Source organism: Salmo trutta, chromosome 22 (genome assembly GCF_901001165.1).
Source record: "Salmo trutta chromosome 22, fSalTru1.1, whole genome shotgun sequence".
NCBI classification, from domain to species: domain Eukaryota; kingdom Metazoa; phylum Chordata; class Actinopteri; order Salmoniformes; family Salmonidae; genus Salmo; species Salmo trutta.
In genome coordinates, this window is record NC_042978.1 from 51,397,979 (window position 1) to 51,420,868 (window position 22,890).

The 22,890-nt window shown below is 44.6% G+C and overlaps 1 protein-coding gene across 1 annotated transcript in view; it reads right to left on the reverse strand.

The window, feature by feature from the left end:
* Positions 1 to 22,890, reverse strand: part of oca2 (oculocutaneous albinism II) — a 172,973-nt gene that overhangs the window by 31,950 nt on the left and 118,133 nt on the right. Inside the window, exons 18-21 of the mRNA XM_029708344.1 lie at positions 18,211 to 18,319; positions 9,842 to 9,969; positions 7,491 to 7,550; positions 440 to 544 (exon numbers count right to left, since the gene is read on the reverse strand). Coding sequence (XP_029564204.1) covers positions 440 to 544; positions 7,491 to 7,550; positions 9,842 to 9,969; positions 18,211 to 18,319 — 402 coding nt within the window. The remainder of the gene's footprint in view (positions 1 to 439; positions 545 to 7,490; positions 7,551 to 9,841; positions 9,970 to 18,210; positions 18,320 to 22,890) is intronic.

A 22,890-nucleotide genomic window follows, 5' to 3' on the forward strand; every position in this document is an offset into this window, starting at 1 on the left:
ATAGATTAGGTCTTTCAGAGTATAGATTAGGCCTTTCAGAGTATAGATTAGGCCTTTCAGAGTATAGATTAGGCCTTTCAGAGTATAGATTAGGTCTTTCAGAGTATAGATTAGGCCTTTCAGAGTATAGATTCCAATAAATATATTCTCTAGGATTGTCAAATTGTCAAAGCAGAGCGGCAGACATTTTTACATTTTAGTCATTTTAGCAGACGCTCTTATCCAGAGCAACTTACAGTAGTGAATACATACATTTCATTTTCATTTCATGCATTTTTTTTTGTGCTGGCCCCCCGTGGGAATCTAACCCACAACCCTGGCGTTGCAAACACCATGCTCTACCAACTGAGTCACAGGGAAGACGGTGTGTTCTACAGTGTGCAGCCTGGTCAGGTGTGGTCAGGTGGTCAGGTGTGTTCTACAGTGTGTAGCCTCTTACCATGGTGGCAGTGAAGGGGATGTTGTCGATGAGGGAGGAAGCCAGAGCTGAGACCCACATGACCAGGATGATGGCCATGGCTAAACGCTGCTCTTCTGGCACGGCCTGGTGAGGAGATAACGAGAGACACACCTCAGGCTCAGTCACTGGGTTGACACACCTACACACACCTGCAATAACACACACACACACCTGCATAACACACACACACACCTGCATAACACACACACACCTGCATAACACACCTACACACACCTGCATAACACACACACACACCTGCATAACACACACACACCTGCGTAACACACACACACCTGCGTAACACACACACACCTGCGTAACACACACAGTGAGCTCCAAAAGTATTGGGAGTGTGACCATTTTTGTTATTTTGTTTGGGGCGGCAGGTAGCCTAGTGGTTAGAGCGTTGGACTAGTAACTGAAAGGTTGCTGGATCGAATCCCCGAGCTGACAAGGTAAAAATCTGTCGTTCTGCCCCTGAACAACGCAGTTAACCCACTGTTCCTAGATCATCATTGAAAATACTGACTTGCCTAGTTAAATAAAGGTAAAATTATTTATTTGAAATTATACAACACGACAGACTGTGAGCTTTATTTGAGGGTATTTTCATCTATATCAGTTGAACCGTTTAGAAATTACAGCACTTTATTACATTTACATTTTAGTCATTTTAGCAGACGCTCTTATCCAGAGCGATTTACAGTAGTGAATGCATACATTTCATTAAAAAAATTATCCGTACTGGTCCCCTGTGGGAATTGAACCCACAACCCTGGCATTGCAAATACCATGCTATACCAACTGAGCTACACAGGACCAAATGTACTGGGAGAAATCCCCTTGTATGTGTATTAAAGTAGTAAAAAGCTTAGTATTTGGTACCATATTTTGAAGAAATGTCCTCTGGTCTGATGAAACAAAAATAGAACTGTTTGCCCATAATGACCATCGTTATGTTTTGAGGAAAAAGGGGGAGTCTTGCAAGCCGAAGAACACCATCCCAACCGTGAAGCACGGGGGTGGCAGCATCATGTTGTGGGGGTGCTTGCTGCAGGAGGGACTGGTACACTTCACAAAATAGATGGTATAATGAGGTAGGAAAATGATGTGGATACATTGAAGCAACAGCTCAAGACATCAGTCAGGAAGTTAAAGCTTGGTCGCAAATGGGTCTTCCAAATGGACAATGACCCCAAGCATACTTCCAAAGTTGTGGAAAAATGGCTTAAGGACAACAAAGTCAAGGTATTGGAGTGGCCATCAATCCTATTGAAAATGTGTGGGCAGAACTGAAAGAGCGTGTGGGAGCAAGGAGGCCAAACCTGACTCAGTTACACCAGCTCTGTCAGGAGGAATGGACCAAAATTCACCCAAATTATTGTGGGAAGCTTGTGGAAAGCTACCTGAAATGTTTGACCCAAGTTAATCAATTTAAAGGCAATGCTATCAAATACTAATTGAGTGTATGTAAACTTCTGACCCACTGGGAATGTGATGAAAGAAATAAAAGCTGAAATAAATCATTCTCTCTACTATTATTCTGACATTTCACATTCTTAAAATAAAGTGGTGATCCTAACTGACCTAAGACAGGGCATTTTTACTAGATTTAAATGTCAGAAATTGTGAAAAACTGAGTTTTAATGTATTTAGATAAGGTGTACGTAAACTTTCGACTTCAGCTGTAGATTATATCTTAAATGGGCAGAAAGCTTAAATTCTTGTTAATCTAACAGCAGTGTCCTATTTTCAGTAGCTATTACAGTGGGAGAAAAATACCATGCTATTGTTTGAGGAGAGAGCACAACAACAACAACATATCATGGCAACTGGTTTGATACATTCACCTCTGAAGGTAAATAATGTACTTACATTCAGTAATCTTGCTCTGATTTGTCATCCTAAGGGTTCCCGAGATAAAATATAGTGTTTTTTTTTTTTGAAAAAATATTTTATACTCAAATGTAGGAACTGGGTGATACAGACCCCACTGTTGTCTCTGGCTCTACCCACCCAGCCATCTAGATGTGTGAAGTTTAGTGTCTTTTCTGGAAGCTAATTATCCATCGTGTATGACATTCCTGGGAGTGTGTAAAAACTAAACTAAAATATTACCATAGGATTTTTGTATGTTCTCTATATTTATGAGCTTAAAAAATGTATAAATTGACCAATTCAGTGCATTTGGGCAAACTTGATGTGAAATATTGTGTTTTGAGGTAATTCTTCACTGGATCAGTCTGAAACTTTGCACACACACTGCTGCCATCTTGTGAACAACATCTAAATTACACCTAGGATCCTAAATTAATGTATGGCCTTTCAACTGCATTTCAAAGATGATTATTTTTTTGGGGGGGCGCACGTTTTCTTCTTTGTATTATCTTTTACTAGATCTAATGTGTTATGTTTTCCTACAGTAATTTCACATTTCCACAAACTTCAATGTGTTTCCTTTCAAATGGTGTCACGCCCTGACCTTAGAGATCTTATTTATTCTCTATGTTTGGTTAGGTCAGGGTGTGACTCGGGTGGGAATATCTATGTTTTCTATTTCTTTGTTTTTGAGCCGCGTATGGTTCCCAATCAGAGGGAGTTGTCTATCGTTGTCTCCGATTCGGAATCATACTTAGGCAGCCTGTTTTCCCCACCTGAGTTTTGTGGGAGGTTATTTTCTGTTTAGTATTCTGTTACCTGACAGAACTGCTGGCTTTTCGTTTTATTACTTTGTTCGAGTGTTTTTTCATAAAATAAAATCATGAACACTTTCCACGCTGCGCTTTGGTCCACTCATTCCGATGAAGAATATGCATTTCCTTGCTTCAGATCCTGAGCTACAGGCAGTTAGATTTGTGTATGTCATTTTAGGTAAAAAATAAAAAATAAAGGTTTGACCCTTAAAATATAATATAACACAGGTTAGTTACACACAGTACCAGTCAAAAGTTTGGACACACCTACTCATTCCAGGGTTTTTCTTTATTTTTACTATTTTCTACCTTGCAGAATAATAGTGAAGACATCAAAACTATGAAATAACACATATGGAATCATGTAGTAAACAAAAAAAAGTGTTAAACAAATCAACATAGATTTTAGATTCTTCAGAGTAGCCACCCTCTGCCTTGATGACAGCTCTGTACACTCATGGTATTTTCTCAGTCAGCTTCATGAGCGAGTCACCTGGAAAGCATTTCAGGGTGTGCCTTGGTAAAGTTAATTTGTAGTATTTCTTTCCTTCTTTATGCATTTGAGACAATCAGTTGTGTTGTGACAAGGTACTGTAGTGGTGGTATACAGAAGATAACCCTATTTGGTAAAAAAAACAAGTCCATATTATGGCAAGCTCAAATAAGCAAAGAGAAACGACAGTCCATCATTACTTTAAGACATGAAGGTCAGTCAATTTGGAAAATGTCAAGAACTTTGAAAGTTTCTTCAAGCGCAGTCGCAAATAACCATCAAGCACTACGATGAAACTGTCTCTAAGGACCGCCACAGGAAAGGAAGACCCAGAGTTACCTCTGCTGCAGAGGATAAGTTCATTAGAGTTACCAGCCTCAGAAGTTGCAGCCCAAATAAATGCTTCAGAGTTTAAGTAACAGACACATCCCAACTCAACTGTTCAGAGGAGACTGCGTGAATAATGGCCTTCATGGTCGAATTGATGCAAATAAATCACTACTACAGGACACCAATAAGAAGAAGAGACTTGCTTGGGCCAAGAAATACGAGCAGTGGATATTAAACCAGTGGAGATTTTTTAGATTTTTGGTTCTAACCGCCGTAGTAGGTGAACGGATGATCTCTGTGTGATTCCCATCGTGAAGCATGGAGGAGGAGGTGTGATGGGGCTTTGCTGGTGACACTGTCTGTGATTTATTTAGAATTCAAGGCACACTTAAACAGCATGGCTACCACAGCATTCTGCAGCGATATGCCATCCCATCTGGTTTGCCCTTAGTGGGACTATCGTTTGTTTTTCAAGAGGACAATGACCCAACACACCTCCAGGCTGTGTAAGGCTTCATCAATAAGTGCATAAGTGCATCGATGATGTCGTCCCCACAGTGGCTGTACGTACATATCCCAACCAGAAGACATAGATTATAGGCAACATCCGCATTGAGCTAAAGGCTAGAGCTGCCGCTTTCAAGGAGCGGAGGATTATAAGAAGTCCCTCTATGCCTTCAGATGAACCATCAAACAAGCAAAGCGTCAATACAGGATTAAGATTGAATCCTACTACACCGGCTCTGATGCTCGTCAGATGTGGCAGGGCTTGAAAACTATTACGGACTACGAAGGGAAACCCAGACGTGAGCTGCCCAGTGACGCGAGCCTACCTGATGAGGTTTTTATGCTCACTTCAAGGGAAGCAACAATGAAGCATGCACAAGAGCGCCAGCTGTTCTGGATGACTGTGTGATAACACTCTCGGTAGCCGATGTGAACAAAACCTTTAAATAGGTCAACATTCACAAAGCAGCTGGGCCAGACAGATTACCAGGACGTGTACTCAAAGCATGCACGGACCAACTGTCAAGTGTCGTCACTGAAAATATTTGGCATGGGTCCCCATATCCTCAAAAGGTTCTACAGCTGCACCATCGAGAGCATCCTGACCGGTTGCATCACCGCCTGGTATGGCAACTGCTCGGCATCTGACCGTAAGGTGCTACAGAGAGTAATGTGAATGGCCGAGTACATCACTGGGGCCAAGCTTCCTGCCATCCAGGACCTATATATTAGGCGGTATCAGAGGAAAGCCCATCAAATTGTCAGAGACTCCAGTCACCCAAGTCATAGAGTGTTTTCTCTGCTACCGCACGGCAAGCGGTACCGGAGTGCCAAATCTAGGACCAAAAGGCTCTTTAACAGCTTCTACCCCCAAGCCATTAGACTGCAGAACAATTCAAAAAAATCGTCACCGGACAATTTACTTTGACCCCCCTTTTAGAACACTGCTGCTACTCACTGTTTGTTTGTTACCTATGAATAGTCACTTCACCCCCACCTACATGTACAGATTACCTCAACTAGCCTGCACTCCTGCACATTGACTCTGTACCGGTACCCCCTGTATATAGCCTCCACATTGACTCTGTACCGGTACCCCCCCTGTATATAGCCTCCACATTGACTCTGTACCGGTACCCCCTGTATATAGCCTCCACATTGACTCTGTACCGTAACACCCTGTATATAGCCTCCACATTGACTCTGTACCGGTACCCCCCTGTATATAGCCTCCACATTGACTCTGTACCAGTACCCCCTGTATATAGCCTCCACATTGACTCTGTACCGGTACCCCCTGTATATAGCCTCCACATTGACTCTGTACCAGTACCCCCTGTATATAGCCTCCACATTGACTCTGTACCAGTACTCCCTGTATATAGCCTCCACATTGACTCTGTACCGTACCCCCCTGTATATAGCCTCCACATTGACTCTGTACCGGTACCCCCTGTATATAGCCTCCACATTGACTCTGTACCGGTACCCCCTGTATATAGCCTCCACATTGACTCGTTACCGGTACCCCCTGTATATAGCCTCCACATTGACTCTGTACCGGTACCCCCTGTATATAGCCTCCACATTGACTCTGTACCGGTACCCCCTGTATATAGCCTCCACATTGACTCTGTACCGGTACCCCCTGTATATAGCCTCCACATTGACTCTGTACCGGTACCCCCTGTATATAGCCTCCACATTGACTCTGTACCGGTACCCCCTGTATATAGCCTCCACATTGACTCGTTACCGGTGCCCCATGTATATAGCCTCCACATTGACTCTGTACCGGTACCCCCTGTATATAGCCTCCACATTGAGTCTGTACCGGTACCCCCTGTATATAGCCTCCACATTGACTCTGTACCGGTACCCCCTGTAAATAGCCTCCACATTGACTCTGTACCGGTACCCCCTGTATATAACCTCCACATTGACTCTGTACCGGTACCCCCTGTATATAACCTCCACATTGACTCGTTACCGGTGCCCCCTGTATATAACCTCTACATTGACTCTGTACCGGTACCCCCTGTATATAGCCTCCACACTGACTCTGTACCGGTAACCCCTGTATATAGCCTCCACATTGACTCGGTACCGGTACCCCCTGTATATAGCCTCCACATTGACTCTGTACCGGTACCCCCTGTATATAGCCTCCACATTGACTCTGTACCGGTACCCCCTGTATATAGCCTCCACATTGACTCTGTACCGTAATACCCTGTATATAGCCTCCACATTGACTCTGTACCGTAATACCCTGTATATAGTCTCGTTATGTTATTCTTATTATGTTACTTTTTATTATTGCTTTTTATTTTTGTCTACTTGGTAAAAAATGTCTTCTTGAACTGCACTGTTGGTTAAGGGCTTGTAAGTAAGAATTTCACGGTATAGTCTACATTTGTTGTATTCAGCGAATGTGGCAAATAAAGTTTGATTTGATAAGGGCTTTTTAACCAAGAAGGAGAGTGCTACATCAGGTGACCTGATGTGCTACATCACACGACCTCAACCCAATTGAAATTGTTTGGGATGAGTTGGACCGCAGAGTGAAGAAAGTGCTCAGCATATGTGGGAACTCCTTCAAGGCTGTTGGAAAAACATTCCAGGTGAAGCTGGTTGAGAGAATACCAAGAGTGTGCAAAGCTGTCATCAAGGCAAAGGATGGCTACTTGGAAGAATCTAAAGTCTAAAATATATTTTGATTTGTTTAACACTTTTTTGGTTACTACATGGTTCCATATGTGTTATTTCATAGTTCTGATGTCTTCACTATTATTCTACAATTTAGAAAATAGTAAAAAATAAAGAAAAAAAATGAGTAGGTGTTCTAAAACTTTTGACTGGTACCGTATATAAACACAGGCCGCAGCTCCCCAGCGTAAAACACAGAAAACATTGTGAGCCATTACCAGCAGTCTATCAGCCTCTATCCGTTCTATACGACAGGAGTGGGAAGAGGGTTCATTCTTTAAAACAAAGTTCAACTTACTTTTATGAGCAGGGCCGTCTGCACTCCAATATAGTCGATTAACTGGAGCTGGGCCAAAGCCTATAGGGAGGGACAGAAGAGAAAGTGTTTAGGTTTGACCATGAGAAGTATGGCCCCTGAGCTGAAATATGAAACAGTCTCAACTATATCCAGTCTTCTTGGTTTTACTATATCCCTCTAGAGCAGGATTATTCAAATCGTACCCTATGTGGTACTGACTACTGCTGGTTTTCTGTTCTACCTGATCATTAATTGCACCCACCTGGTGTCCCAGGTCTAAATCAGTCCCTGATTAGAGGGGGAATCACCCACCTGGTGTCCCAGGTCTAAATCAGGCCCTGATTAGAGGGGAATCCCCCACCTGGTGTCCCAGGTCTAAATCAGTCCCTGATTAGAGGGGGAATCACCCACCTGGTGTCCCAGGTCTAAATCAGTCCCTGATTAGAGGGGAATCCCCCACCTGGTGTCCCAGGTCTAAATCAGTCCCTGATTAGAGGGGAATCACCCACCTGGTGTCCCAGGTCTAAATCAGTCCCTGATTAGAGGGGAGTCCCCCACCTGGTGTCCCAGGTCTAAATCAGTCCCTGATTAGAGGGGGAATCACCCACCTGGTGTCCCAGGTCTAAATCAGTCCCTGTTCAGAGGGGAATCACCCACCTGGTGTCCCAGGTCTAAATCAGTCCCTGATTAGAGGGGAATCACCCACCTGGTGTCCCAGGTCTAAATCAGTCCCTGATTAGAGGGGGAATCACCCACCTGGTGTCCCAGGTCTAAATCAGGCCCTGATTAGAGGGGAATCACCCACCTGGTGTCCCAGGTCTAAATCAGTCCCTGTTCAGAGGGGAATCACCCACCTGGTGTCCCAGGTCTAAATCAGTCCCTGATTAGAGGGGGAATCACCCACCTGGTGTCCCAGGTCTAAATCAGGCCCTGATTAGAGGGGAATCACCCACCTGGTGTCCCAGGTCTAAATCAGTCCCTGTTCAGAGGGGAATCACCCACCTGGTGTCCCAGGTCTAAATCAGTCCCTGATTAGAGGGGAATCACCCACCTGGTGTCCCAGGTCTAAATCAGTCCCTGATTAGAGGGGGAATCACCCACCTGGTGTCCCAGGTCTAAATCAGGCCCTGATTAGAGGGGAATCACCCACCTGGTGTCCCAGGTCTAAATCAGTCCCTGTTCAGAGGGGAATCACCCACCTGGTGTCCCAGGTCTAAATCAGTCCCTGTTCAGAGGGGAATCACCCACCTGGTGTCCCAGGTCTAAATCAGTCCCTGATTAGAGGGGAATCACCCACCTGGTGTCCCAGGTCTAAATCAGTCCCTGATTAGAGGGGAATCACCCACCTGGTGTCCCAGGTCTAAATCAGTCCCTGTTCAGAGGGGAATCACCCACCTGGTGTCCCAGGTCTAAATCAGTCCCTGATTAGAGGGGAATCACCCACCTGGTGTCCCAGGTCTAAATCAGTCCCTGATTAAAGAATGAAAAAGTAAATCCTATGTGATATACTTTACTGTGTAATGCTGATTCTCTATTTCACCATGAGAAGAGAAACTGTGTATAATTCATACATCTTATTGAAATAGACAGATACTGTCCTGTCTGTCGGCTCTGAGCCATGTTCTGCTGTGTTTCCACTGACTGGCTAAACACTTTATAGAGTTGCTGCAGTAAGCACACACACACACACACACACACACACACACACACACACACACACACACACACACACACACACACACACACACACACACACACGTACACACACAGTACGATTAAGGGCTGTGTTTTGGGGTGAGATTGGGCCCTTTAAAAAACAAAGGATTAAAACAAGGAAACAGACAAACAGCAAACATAGCAGTCATTCTGCTTCTACCTTCCCCCTCTCCTCCCCCTCTCCTCCCCCTCTCCTCCCCCTTTCCTCCTCTCCTCTCCTTTCCCTCTCCTCTCCCTCTCCTCTTCTCCCCCTCTCCTCTCCTCCCCCTCTTCTTTCCTCCCCTCTCCTCCCCCTTTCCTCTCCTCTCCTCCCCCTCTCCTGTCCTCCCCTCTCCTCCCCCTTTCCTCTCCTCTCCTCCCCCTCTCCTGTCCTCCCCTCTCCTCTCCTCCCCCTCTCCCTCTCCTCTCCTCCCCTTTCCTCCCCTCTCCTCTCCTCCCCCTCTCCTCCCCATCCCCCTCTCCTGCCCCTTCCCTTCCCTCTCGTCCCCCTCCCCCTCTCCCTGTATGGCTTTAGATAACATTACAATTCATTCACACATTCTTTATATCCTTACTAAAAAAAATAAGCTCAAAGTTCTCAGTGAACATCCGGCTGCCCAGTGCCATGGTTATGTGCGTGTCTGTGCGAAGCACACCTCCATGAGGACAAACAGAGCAGCGAAGAACAGCAGTGTGGCCCACTCCACTCTGTGCAGAATGATCTCAAAGTCCTGGATGTCAGCCAGCACCAGCAGCCACAGGGCACCGAAGATAGCTATCCAACCTGGGGGAGAGAGAGAGGAGAGAGAGGACCCTGTTAGAACTACACTACTACAGCTAGCCCCACAGAGCCCCGAGGATATCTACCCGACCTGGGGGACAGAGAGAGGAGAGAGAGGGGGACAGAGAGAGGAGAAAGAGGCTACAGTCAGCTTGCTTGACCAACGCTGTGGCACAATCCAGCCATGCCACTGCAACCCCACTGTGTTTAGTGCTTGCGCTCTTGGGCACACGCAAAAAAAAAACACAAGGAAGCCTTTAAGGTTTTGAGTCCAGAAGTGCATGAAATTAAGCTGAGTAGAATTTTGTTTAAACATAAAGTGAATTAACAAATCCATAAGATACCATACGGCGAGAGTATGACAGGGTTCTGAGAATTAAAACAGTGTTAATCAGGAACAATTCTATCTTGCCTCTACTCAGTTTACATCCCAAATGACACGCTATGGGCCCTTTTTTCTATCACACTTTATATGTGTTCCAGTGTGCCACAGACAGACAGACAGACAGACAGACAGACAGACAGACAGACAGACAGACAGACAGACAGACAGACAGACAGACAGACAGACAGACAGACAGACAGACAGACAGACAGACAGACAGACAGACAGACAGACAGACAGACAGACAGACAGACAGACAGACAGACAGACAGACAGACAGAGACAGGCTTTGAGAAAACAGAATGACGTTTACCACTCCACCTAGGAATTTCAAATGTCAAAATATATGTTTGTACTATAGAAACATTACGTAGACTGTGTAAAGACTAACTGCACAATCCAGGAGTTTACTATCTATCAACATTCCTAGGTTTTTTTGGGCCGTTCTTCCCTTGCAGGTTAGGGTGATCGATAAGGGAATCTGGGCAGCCATTTTAAATGCTGACACGAAGAGAGACTTCTCTGAGGAGAATCAAACAAGGTGACTCACCACATAGATAAACTGTCTGTGTGTGTGTGTATGTGTGTGTGTGTGTGTGTGTGCGTGTGTACGTGCGTGCATTTGTGTGAGAGAGACAGCCAGAGGAATTGATTCCCATCAAAGCGTGCAGGACAATAATGCTATTGTCCAATAATCCGATTGAGTTGTGAGTGTAACCAGGTAGGGGCTGATGGATAATGTTTCTGGTCAGGCTTGGTGGGTTCATTACCAAAGCGTCCCACTCTAATACATATCTCAACCACAGCATCAGAATTAAACCTTTTCTTTGGGAGGAAGAGGTAGGTAGAGAGCGAGAGAGAGAGAGAGAGATAGAGAGAGAAAGAGAGGGAGGGAGGGGGAGAGAGAGAGAGCGAGAGAGAGAGAGAGAGAGAGAGAGAGAGAGAGACAGAGAGAGAGAGGGGGGGAGAGAGAGAGCGAGAGAGAGAGCGAGAGAGAGAGAGAGAGAGAGAGAGAGACAGAGAGAGAGAGAGAGAGAGGGGGGAGAGAGAGAGACAGAGAGAGAGAGAGAGAGAGAGAGAGAGAGAGAGATGAATCTAATACATATCTCAACCACAGCATTAAGGTAATCCTCAGACTTAAACCTTGTCTTTGGGAGGAAGAGGTAGGTAGAAAGAGAGAGAGAGAGCGAGGGAGAGAGTATGCTGCATCCACTTCAAGATATACTGTATTTGATTAAACAGGTGAGCTCTGGTAATTGCCTCTGGGAAATCATTACACTGCTGATGAAAGCTGGGGGAGAGAGGGAGAGGCGATGGAGTGAGGAGAGGGGAGAGAGGGAGAGCGAGCGAGAGAGAGAGAGAGGGAGGGAGAAGGGGAGAGTGGAGCGAGGGAGAGGGAATGGAGTGAGGAGAGAGGAGCGAGGAGCGAGGGAGAGAGAGATAGAGGGAGATGGGATGGAGTGAGGGGAGGGGGGAGGGGGGAGGGAGAGGGGAGCGAGGGAGAGAGAGATAGAGGGGATGGAGAGGGAGAGGGGATGGAGAGGGAGAAAGGATGGAGTGAGGAGAGGGGAGAGGGAGAGGGGAGCGAGGGAGAGAGAGTTAGAGGGAGAGGGGATGGAGTGAGGAGAGGGGAGAGGGAGAGGGGAGCGAGGGAGAGAGAGTTAGAGGGAGAGGGGATGGAGAGAGAGAGGGGATGGAGAGGGAGAGGGGATGGAGTGAGAAGAGGGGAGAGGGAGAGGGGAGCGAGGGAGAGAGAGATAGAGGGAGAGGGGATGGAGAGAGGAGAGGGAGAGGGAGAGGGGAGCGAGGGAGAGAGAGATAGAGGGAGAGGGGATGGAGAGAGGAGAGGGGAGAGGGAGAGGGGAGCGAGGGAGAGAGAGGGAGAGGGGATGGAGAGGGAGAGGGGATGGAGAGAGGAGAGGGGAGTGAGGGAGGGGAACAGTCATGGCTTGTCCCAACCACCGTAAAGGGGCTACAACGTATTTTGGAGATTTTCCAACTTCTACCGCCGTTTCGTTAAAAACTTCATCTCCATCGCCTCTCCTCTCACCTCTCTCCTCCTCAAGGGCGGTCCCCGTAAGTTGGTGTGGAGTCCTACAGCCAATGAGGCCGTCAGATTACTAAAGAGGTGTTTCACCTCCGCCCTGTTGCTGAAACACCCAGATCCAGTGCTCTTTGTGCCCTTCGTGGTGGAGGTGGACGCCTCAGAAATGGGCGTGGGGGCCGTCCTGTTCCAAACCACAGACATGTTATCCATGTGCAAAACTACTCAAAGAAACTGTCTCCAGCGGAGCGGAACTAGGACGTCAGCGACCGGGAGCTCCTGGCGGTGAAGTTGGAAATAGAGGAGTGGAGACACTGGCTGGAGGGCGCAAAAGGCCCCATTTATCATCCTCACCGATCATCGGAACCTGGAGTATATACAGACAAGAGAAGCGGTTGAACCCACACCAAGCAAGGTGGGTCCTTTTCTTCCCTAGATTCAACTTCACCTTGTCATATCGCCCAGGTTCAAAGAACATCAAAGCTCTCTCCACGATTCGGGAGAGGTTTCTGTCCTGAGTGCGCCCATCATTCAGCCTTCCCGAATCGTTGCTTTGGGAACGTAGACATCCGCCAGCCTCTGGAGAGGGAAGCCGCGCCTGCTAACTGCGCTCAGGAGCGCATCTACATCCCCACGGGGGTAAGGGATCGGTTGTTCCCTGGGCGTACGCATCCCTCGCCGCTGGACAACCAGATATCACCCGCACCATTCAATACAAAAGTACCGGTGGCCCACCTTGGCGCAGGACATCACCCTGCTATGTCACTCTCTTGCTTTGTATGTGTCCAAACCAAATCTCCCCGGCGCTCTTCCAGCAGGGAAATTCCTTTCCCTTCCCTTGCCTCAGCGGCCTTGGTCATCTGTCCATAGATTTTGTTACTGATCCTCCCTGCTTCTGATGTTAAAACTACAATTATGGTTGTTGTGGACAGATTCTCTAAATCCTGCCATTTTATTCCTCTCTCTGGTCTCCCTACCTCTCTCTGGTCTCCCTACCTCTCTCTGGTCTCCCTACCTCTCTCTGGTCTCCCTACCTCTCTCTGGTCTCCACATCCGGGTACCAGCCTCAGTCCAACGGGCAGGTGGAGAGGATCAATTACAACTCCCCACCCAACTACCGGATCAAAACCCTCTTTTCATTTTTCCCTCCTCAGGCCGGTGATTCCTGGTCCTCTAGCTGATGCCATCCCACACGAGACCCCCCCCCCCCCACCCTCCCCGCCTCCCCTGGACATCGAGGGAAGCCACGGCTATGCCGTCAGATCCCTCCTGGACTGCCGACGTCATGGGGGTCGGCCCAGTACCTAGTGGACCGGGAGGGTTAAGGTCCAGAGGACCTTAGATGACATTCTACATCCCGACATCATCCGAGAATTCCACCTTCGCCGTCCAGACTGGTCTGCTCCTCGCCCTCAGGGCCGTCCCCCTTGGCCAGCGTCATCCTACTCCAGCTCCGGCGCTCGACGTCTCCGGTTTTACTTACCACCGGTCCTGGCAACCAATCATTACACATACCCGACAACCCATCGTCACGCACACCTGGCAACCAATCATTACACCAAACCTGCGCCCCGTCATGTGACACACCTGGACTTCATCACCTCCGTGATTACTGCTCCTTTATCTAGCATCTCTCATCAAGCACTTTCGATTCTGTGTTCATGTCCAAACACTGCTCTTGTTCAGTTATCGCTCTATGCTCGGTATTATCGTTAGTGTCAACATCTGCACCTGCATCATCAATCGCAGCGTCATTGTTACAGCTAGTTTAATTACAATTACAATTACGTCATTTAGCAGACGCTAGAGGATAGATCTTGATAGGCTGATTTAATCCATAAGAGTCTAAGCCCTATTAATGTGTAGCCCAAATTGTTTGTACGCTACAAACAGAAGTTGGCAGATCGGCTGTACCGAATTCAGACGAGTCCCAAGACGCCTGTGGGGGGTCGCAAAGCAAATCGGAGAACACCATCGTGTTCGTGAGAGTTTTGTCTTTCCAGCTCCTAGAAAGGATATGGAGAGGTTTTGATAGGCTGGTTCAAAACCAGCTCTTAGAGAGGAGTCTAGGTCCATAATACTCCCGAACAACTTCTACCCCCAAGCCATAATACTCCTGAACAGCTTCTACCCCCCCAAGCCATAATACTCCTGAACAGCTTCTACCCCCCCAAGCCATAATACTCCTGAACAGCTTCTACCCCCAAGCCATAATACTCCCGAACAGCTTCTATCCCCCTACCCATAAGACTCCTGAACAGCTAATCAATGGCTACACAGACTACTGTGAGGTCTACTACACCTGTTGTATTCAGCATTTCACTGTAAGGTCTACTACACCTGTTGTATTCAGCATTTCACTGTGAGGTCTACTACACCTGTTGTATTCAGCATTTCACTGTGAGGTCTACACCTGTTGTATTCAGCATTTCACTGTGAGGTCTACACCTGTTGTATTCAGCATTTCACTGTGAGGTCTACTACACCTGTTGTATTCAGCATTTCACTGTGAGGTCTACTACACCTGTTGTATTCAGTATTTCACTGTGAGGTCTACTACACCTGTTGTATTCAGCATTTCACTGTAAGGTCTACTACACCTGTTGTATTCAGCATTTCACTGTAAGGTCTACTACACCTGTTGTATTCAGCATTTCACTGTAAGGTCTACTACACCTGTTGTATTCAGCATTTCACTGTGAGGTCTACTACACCTGTTGTATTCAGCATTTCACTGTACGGTCTACTACACCTGTTGTATTCAGCATTTCACTGTGAGGTCTACTACACCTGTTGTATTCAGCATTTCACTGTGAGGTCTACTACACCTGTTGTATTCAGCATTTCACTGTAAGGTCTACTACACCTGTTGTATTCAGCATTTCACTGTGAGGTCTACTACACCTGTTGTATTCAGCATTTCACTGTGAGGTCTACTACACCTGTTGTATTCAGCATTTCACTGTGAGGTCTACTACACCTGTTGTATTCAGCATTTCACTGTAAGGTCTACTACACCGGTTGTATTCAGCATTTCACTGTAAGGTCTACTACACCTGTTGTATTCAGCATTTCACTGTGAGGTCTACTACACCTGTTGTATTCAGCATTTCACTGTAAGGTCTACTACACCTGTTGTATTCAGGATTTCACTGTAAGGTCTTCACCTGTTGTATTCGGCGGATGTGACAAATACAATTTGATTTGATCTGGAGAGGTTTTTAAAACCAGCTCTTAGAGACGATCTGAAAGGGTTTTGATAGGCTGGTTTAAAACCAGCTCTAAGAAAGGAGAGGTTTTGATAGGCTGGTTTAAAACCAGCTCTTAGAAAGGAGAGGTTTTGATAGGCTGGTTTAAAACCAGCTTTAAGAAAGGAGAGGTTTTGATAGGCTGGTTTAAAACCAGCTCTAAGAAAGGAGAGGTTTTGATAGGCTGGTTTAAAACCAGCTCTAAGAAAGGAGAGGTTTTGATAGGCTGGTTTAAAACCAGCTCTAAGAAAGGAGAGGTTTTGATAGGCTGGTTTAAAACCAGCTTTAAGAGAGTATCGAGAGAGGTTTTAATAGACTGTTTTATCATACAGAAAAGACACTACAGTGTGCCATTTGGGACACAAAGGCCCATGATGTTATCATCGTTACTGTGTTAGTGGTTGATACGCAGCAGAACAAACCGTGTGACAGGAAACTACATGGCCCAGCCAGGAAGTTATAGAGTATGACAGGAAACTACATGGCCCAGGCAGGAAGTTATAGAGTATGACAGGATGCTACATGGCCCAGATGGCCCAGCCATCTATAAGAAGAAGCAACCTCTCCTCTCTATAACAGGTAGATAGCAACCTCTCCTCTCTATAACAGATAGATAGCAACCTCTCCTCTCTATAACAGATAGATAGCAACCTCTCCTCTCTATAACAGATAGATAGCAACCTCTCCTCTCTATAACAGATAGATAGCAACCTCTCCTCTCTATAACAGATAGATAGCAACCTCTCCTCTCTATAACAGATAGATAGCAACCTCTCCTCTCTATAACAGATAGATAGCAACCTCTCCTCTCTATAACAGGTAGATAGCAACCTCTCCTCTCTATAACAGATAGATAGCAACCTCTCCTCTCTATAACAGGTAGATAGCAGGAAGTAGAGAAAGGAGATAATAGTTTCTATGGCAACTCAAAGAAAGACACAGGTTGTTTTCTATAGCTGCTCACAGAAAGAGACTCAGTCAGAGCAGGACTTATTGAACTGTTGGCTGAATCAGGTTTTATACTATACTACTACTATACTATTGCTCTGATGAGCAGGAAGCTGACATTACTAACAGAACCTACAACCATGTGTAACTACATTACTAACAGAACCTACATCCATGTGTAATTACATTACTAACAGAACCTACAACCATGTGTAATTACATTACTATACTAACAGAACCTACAACCATGTATAATTACATTACTATACTAACAGAACCTACAACCATGTGTAATTACATTACTATACTAACAGAACCTACAACCATGTGTAATTACATTACTAACAGAACCTACAACCATGTGTAATTACATTACTAACAGAACCTACAACCATGTATAATTACATTACTATACTAACAGAACCTACAACCATGTATAATTACATTACTAACAGAACCTACAACCATGTATAATTACATTACTAACAGAACCTACAACCATGTATAATTACATTACTAACAGAACCTACAACCATGTGTAATTACATTACTAACAGAACCTACAACCATGTGTAATTACATTACTAACAGAACATACAACCATGTATAATTACATTACTATACTAACAGAACCTACAACCATGTATAATTACATTACTAACAGAACCTACAACCATGTATAATTACATTATTAACAGAACCTACAACCATGTATAATTACATTACTATACTAACAGAACCTACAACCATGTATAATTACATTACTATACTAACAGAACCTACAACCATGTGTAATTACATTACTATACTAACAGAACCTACAACCATGTATAATTACATTACTATACTAACAGAACCTACAACCATGTATAATTACATTACTAACAGAACCTACAACCATGTGTAATTACATTACTGTACTAACAGAACCTACAACCATGTATAATTACATTACTAACAGAACCTACAACCATGTATAATTACACTACTATACTAACAGAACCTACAACCATGTATAATTACATTACTATACTAACAGAACCTACAACCATGTATAATTACATTACTATAGTAACAGAACCTACAACCATGTATAATTACATTACTAACAGAACCTACAACCATGTGTAATTACATTACTATACTAACAGAACCTACAACCATGTATAATTACACTACTATACTAACAGAACCTACAACCATGTGTAATTACATTACTAACAGAACCTACAACCATGTGTAATTACATTACTATACTAACAGAACCTACAACCATGTGTAATTACATTACTATACTAACAGAACCTACAACCATGTATAATTACATTACTAACAGAACCTACAACCATGTGTAATTACATTACTATACTAACAGAACCTACAGCCATGTATAATTACATTACTATACTAACAGAACCTACAACCAGTCATCAAGCCAGTGAAAACAATGCACTTCTTCTTAGTCGTTCATTACCAGGCTGTGTCTAAAATGGCATCCTATTCACCATTATGTAGAGCATTACTTTTTGACCAGGGTCCAAAGTAGTGCACTTCATAGGGAATAGGGTGCCTTTTAGGGACGCGTCCCTGTGTTTTAATGAGACATTACAGCAGCTTACCCAACTCCAGATGAATGCTGGGAACAAAGGAGTTCAGGAAGAACATGAAGATGACGACCCCAAGCACAGATAGACACTTCACCAGGAGGACTCGGTCTGTTATTCTGTTCTGTTAGGAGAGAAGAAGAGTGTTATTCTGTTCTGTTAGGAGAGAAGAAGAGTGTCTGTTATTCTGTCAGGAGAGAAGAAGAGTGACTGTTATTCTGTTAGGAGAGAAGAAGAGTGACTGTTATTCTGTTCTGTCAGGAGAGAAGAGTATCTGTTATTCTGTTAGGAGAGAAGAAGAGTGACTGTTTTTCTGTTCTGTCAGGAGAGAAGAGTATCTGTTATTCTGTTCTGTTAGGAGAGAAGAAGAGTGTCTGTTATTCTGTTCTGTTAGGAGAGAAGAAGTGTCTGTTATTCTGTTCTGTCAGGAGAGAAGAAGAGTGTCTGTTATTCTGTTCTGTCAGGAGAGAAGAAGAGTGTCTGTTATTCTGTTCTGTTAGGAGAGAAGAAGAGTGTCTGTTATTCTGTTCTGTCAGGAGAGAAGAAGTGTGTCTGTTATTCTGTTCTGTCAGGAGAGAAGAAGAGTGTCTGTTATTCTGTTCTGTCAGGAGAGAAGAAGAGTGTCTGTTATTCTGTTCTGTTAGGAGAGAAGAAGAGTGTCTGTTATTCTGTTCTGTCAGGAGAGAAGAAGAGTGTCTGTTATTCTGTTCTGTTAGGAGAGAAGAAGTGTTATTCTGTTCTGTTAGGAGAGAAGAAGAGTGTCTTATTCTGTTCTGTTAGGAGAGAAGAAGAGTGTCTGTTGTTCTGTTCTTTCAGGAGAGAAGAATAGTGACTGTTACTCTGTTCTGTTAGGCGAGAAGAAGTGTTAGTCTTTTCTGTTAGGAGAGAAGAAGAGTGTGTTATTCAGTTCTGTCAGGAGCGAAGAGTATCTGTTATTCTGTTCTGTTAGGAGAGAAGAAGAGTGTCTGTTAATCTGTTCCGTCAGGAGAGAAGAAGAGTATCTGTTATTCTGTTCTGTTAGGAGAGAAGAAGAGTAACTGTTATTCTGTTCTGTTAGGAGAGAAGAAGAGTGTCTGTTATTCTGTCAGGAGAGAAGAAGAGTGTCTGTTATTCTGTTCTGTTAATGGAGAAGAAGAGTGTTATTCTGTTCTGTCAGGAGAGAAGAAGAATGTCTGTTATTCTGTTCTGTTAATGGAGAAGAAGAGTGTTATTCTGTTCTATCAGGAGAGAAGAAGAGTGTTATTTTGTTCTGTCAGGAGAGAGAACAAGAAACCTATAGCCTACAAGAAACCTATAGCCTACAAGAAACCTATAGCCTACAAGAAACCTATAGCCTACAAAAGACTACAGGAACCTATAGTCTACAACAAGTCTACAGAAACCTATAGCCTACAGGAAACCTATAACCTACAGGAAACCTATAGCCTACAGGAAACCTATAGCCTACAGGAAACCTGTAGCCTACAACAAGTCTACAGGAACCTATAGCCTACAGGAACCTATAGCCTACAGGAAACTATAGCCTACAGGAAACCTATAACCTACAGGAAACCTATAGACTACAGGAAACCTACAGCCTACAGGAAACCTATAGCCCACAGGAAACCTATAGTCTACAGGAAACCTATAGCCTACAGGAAACTGTTAGCCTACAACAAGCCTACAGGAAACATATAGCCTACAGGAAACCTATAGTCTACAGGAAACCTATAGTCTACAGGAAACCTATAGCCTACAGGAAACCTATAGTCTACAAAAAGCCTACAGGAAACCTATAGCCTACAGGAAACCTATAGTCTACAGGAAACCTACAGGAACCTATAGTCTACAGGAAACCTATAGCCTACAGGAAACCTATAGTCTACAGGAAACCTATAGTCTACGGGAAACCTATAGCCTACAGGAAACATATAGCCTACAGGAAACCTATAGCCTACAGGAAACCTACAGAAACCTATAGCCTACAGGAAACCTATAGTCTACAGGAAACCTATAGCCTACAGGAAACCTATAGCCTACAACAAGCCTACAGGAAACCTATAGCCTACAGGTAACCTATAGTCTACAGGAAACCTATAGTCTACAGGAAACCTATAGCCTACAGGAAACCTAAAGCCTACAGGAACCTATAGTCTACAGGAAACATATAGCCTACAGGAAACCTATAGCCTACAGGAAACCTACAGGCTACAGGAAACATATAGTCTACAGAAACCTATAGTCTACAGGAAACCTATAGCCTACAGGAAACCTATAGGCTACAGGAAACATATAGTCTACAGAAACCTATAGTCTACAGGAAACCTACAGCCTACAGGAAACCTACAGCCTACAGGAAACCTATAGACTACAGGAACCTATAGTCTACAGGAAACCTACAGCCTACAGGAAACCTATAGGCTACAGGAAACATATAGTCTACAGAAACCTATAGTCTACAGGAAACCTACAGCCTACAGGAAACCTACAGCCTACAGGAAACCTATAGACTACAGGAACCTATAGTCTACAGGAAACCTACAGCCTACAGGAAACCTACAGCCTACAGGAAACCTATAGTCTACAGGAAACCTATAGCCTACAGGAAACCTATAGTTTACAGGAAACCTATAGCCTAGAGGAACCCTACAGGAACCTATAGCCTACAGGAAACCTATAGACTACAGGAAACCTACAGCCTACAGGAAACATATAGCCTACAGGAAACCTACAGCCTACAGGAAACCTACAGCCTACAGGAAACCTATAGCCTACAGGAACCTATAGCCTACAGGAAACCTATAGTCTACAGAAACCTATAGTCTACAGGAAACCTATAGCCTACAGGAAACCTACAGCCTACAGGAAACCTATAGTCTACAGGAAACCTATAGCCTACAGGAAACCTATAGTTTACAGGAAACCAATAGCCTACAGGAACCCTACAGGAACCTATAGCCTACAGGAAACCTATAGCCTACAGGAAACCTATAGCCTACAGGAAACCTATAGGCTACAGGAAACCTATAGTCTACAGAAACCTATAGCCTACAGGAAACCTATAGTCTACAGAAACCTATAGCCTACAGGAAACGTATAGCCTACAGGAAACCTACAGCCTACAGGAACCCTACAGGAACCTATAGCCTACAGGAAACCTATAGCCTACAGGAAACCTATAGCCTACAGGAAACCTACAGCCTACAGGAAACCTACAGCCTACAGGAAACCTATAGCCTACAGGAACCTATAGCCTACAGGAAACCTATAGTCTACAGAAACCAATAGTCTACAGGAAACCTATAGCCTACAGGAAACCTACAGCCTACAGGAAACCTATAGTCTACAGGAAACCTATAGCCTACAGGAAACCTATAGTTTACAGGAAACCTATAGCCTACAGGAACCCTACAGGAACCTATAGCCTACAGGAAACCTATAGCCTACAGGAAACCTATAGCCTACAGGAAACCTATAGGCTACAGGAAACCTATAGTCTACAGAAACCTATAGCCTACAGGAAACCTATAGTCTACAGAAACCTATAGCCTACAGGAAACCTATAGCCTACAGGAAACCTATAGCCTACAGGAACCCTACAGGAACCTATAGCCTACAGGAAACCTATAGTCTACAGGAAACCTACAGCCTACAGGAAACCTACAGCCTACAGGAAACCTACAGCCTACAGGAAACCTACAGGAACCTACAGGAACCTATTGTCTACAGGAAACATACAGGAAACCTACAGAAACCTATAGCCTACAGGAAACCTATAGCCTACAGGAAACCTATAGCCTACAGGAAACCTATAGTCTACAGGAAACCTATAGCCTACAGGAAACCTATAGCCTACAACAAGCCTACAGGAAACCTATAGCCTACAGGAAACCTATAGTCTACAGGACACCTATAGTCTACAGGAAACCTATAGACTACAGGAAACCTATAGACTACAACAAGCCTACAACAAGCCTACAGGAAACCTATAGCCTACAGGAAACCTATAGCCTACAGGAAATCTACAGCCTACAGGAAACCTACAGCCTACAGGAAACCTACAGGAACCTACAGGAACCTATAGTCTACAGGAAACCTACAGGAAACCTACAGAAACCTATAGCCTACAGGAAACCTATAGCCTACAGGAAACCTATAGTCTACAGGAAACCTATAGCCTAAAGGAAACCTATAGCCTACAACAAGCCTACAGGAAACCTATAGCCTACAGGAAACCTATAGCCTACAACAAGCCTACAACAAGCCTACAGGAAACCTATAGCCTGCAGGAAACTTATATTCTACAGGAACCGATAGCCTACAGGAAACCTACAGTCTACTGACAGGACTAGTAGTGGTAGTATAGTGACAGGACTAGTAGTGGTAGTGACAGGACTAGTAGCGGTAGTAACAGGACTAGTAGTGGTAGTGACAGGACTAGTAGTGGAAGTATAGTAACAGGACTAGTAGTGGTAGTGACAGGACTAGTAGTGGTAGTGACAGGACTAGTAGTGGTAGTATAGTGACAGGACTAGTAGTGGTAGTATAGTGACAGGACTAGTAGTGGTAGTGACAGGACTAGTAGTGGTAGTATAGTGACAGGACTAGTAGTGGTAGTGACAGGACTAGTAGTGGTAGTATAGTGACAGGAATAGTAGTGGTAGTATAGTGACAGGACTAGTAGTGGTAGTGACAGGACTAGTAGTGTTAGTATAG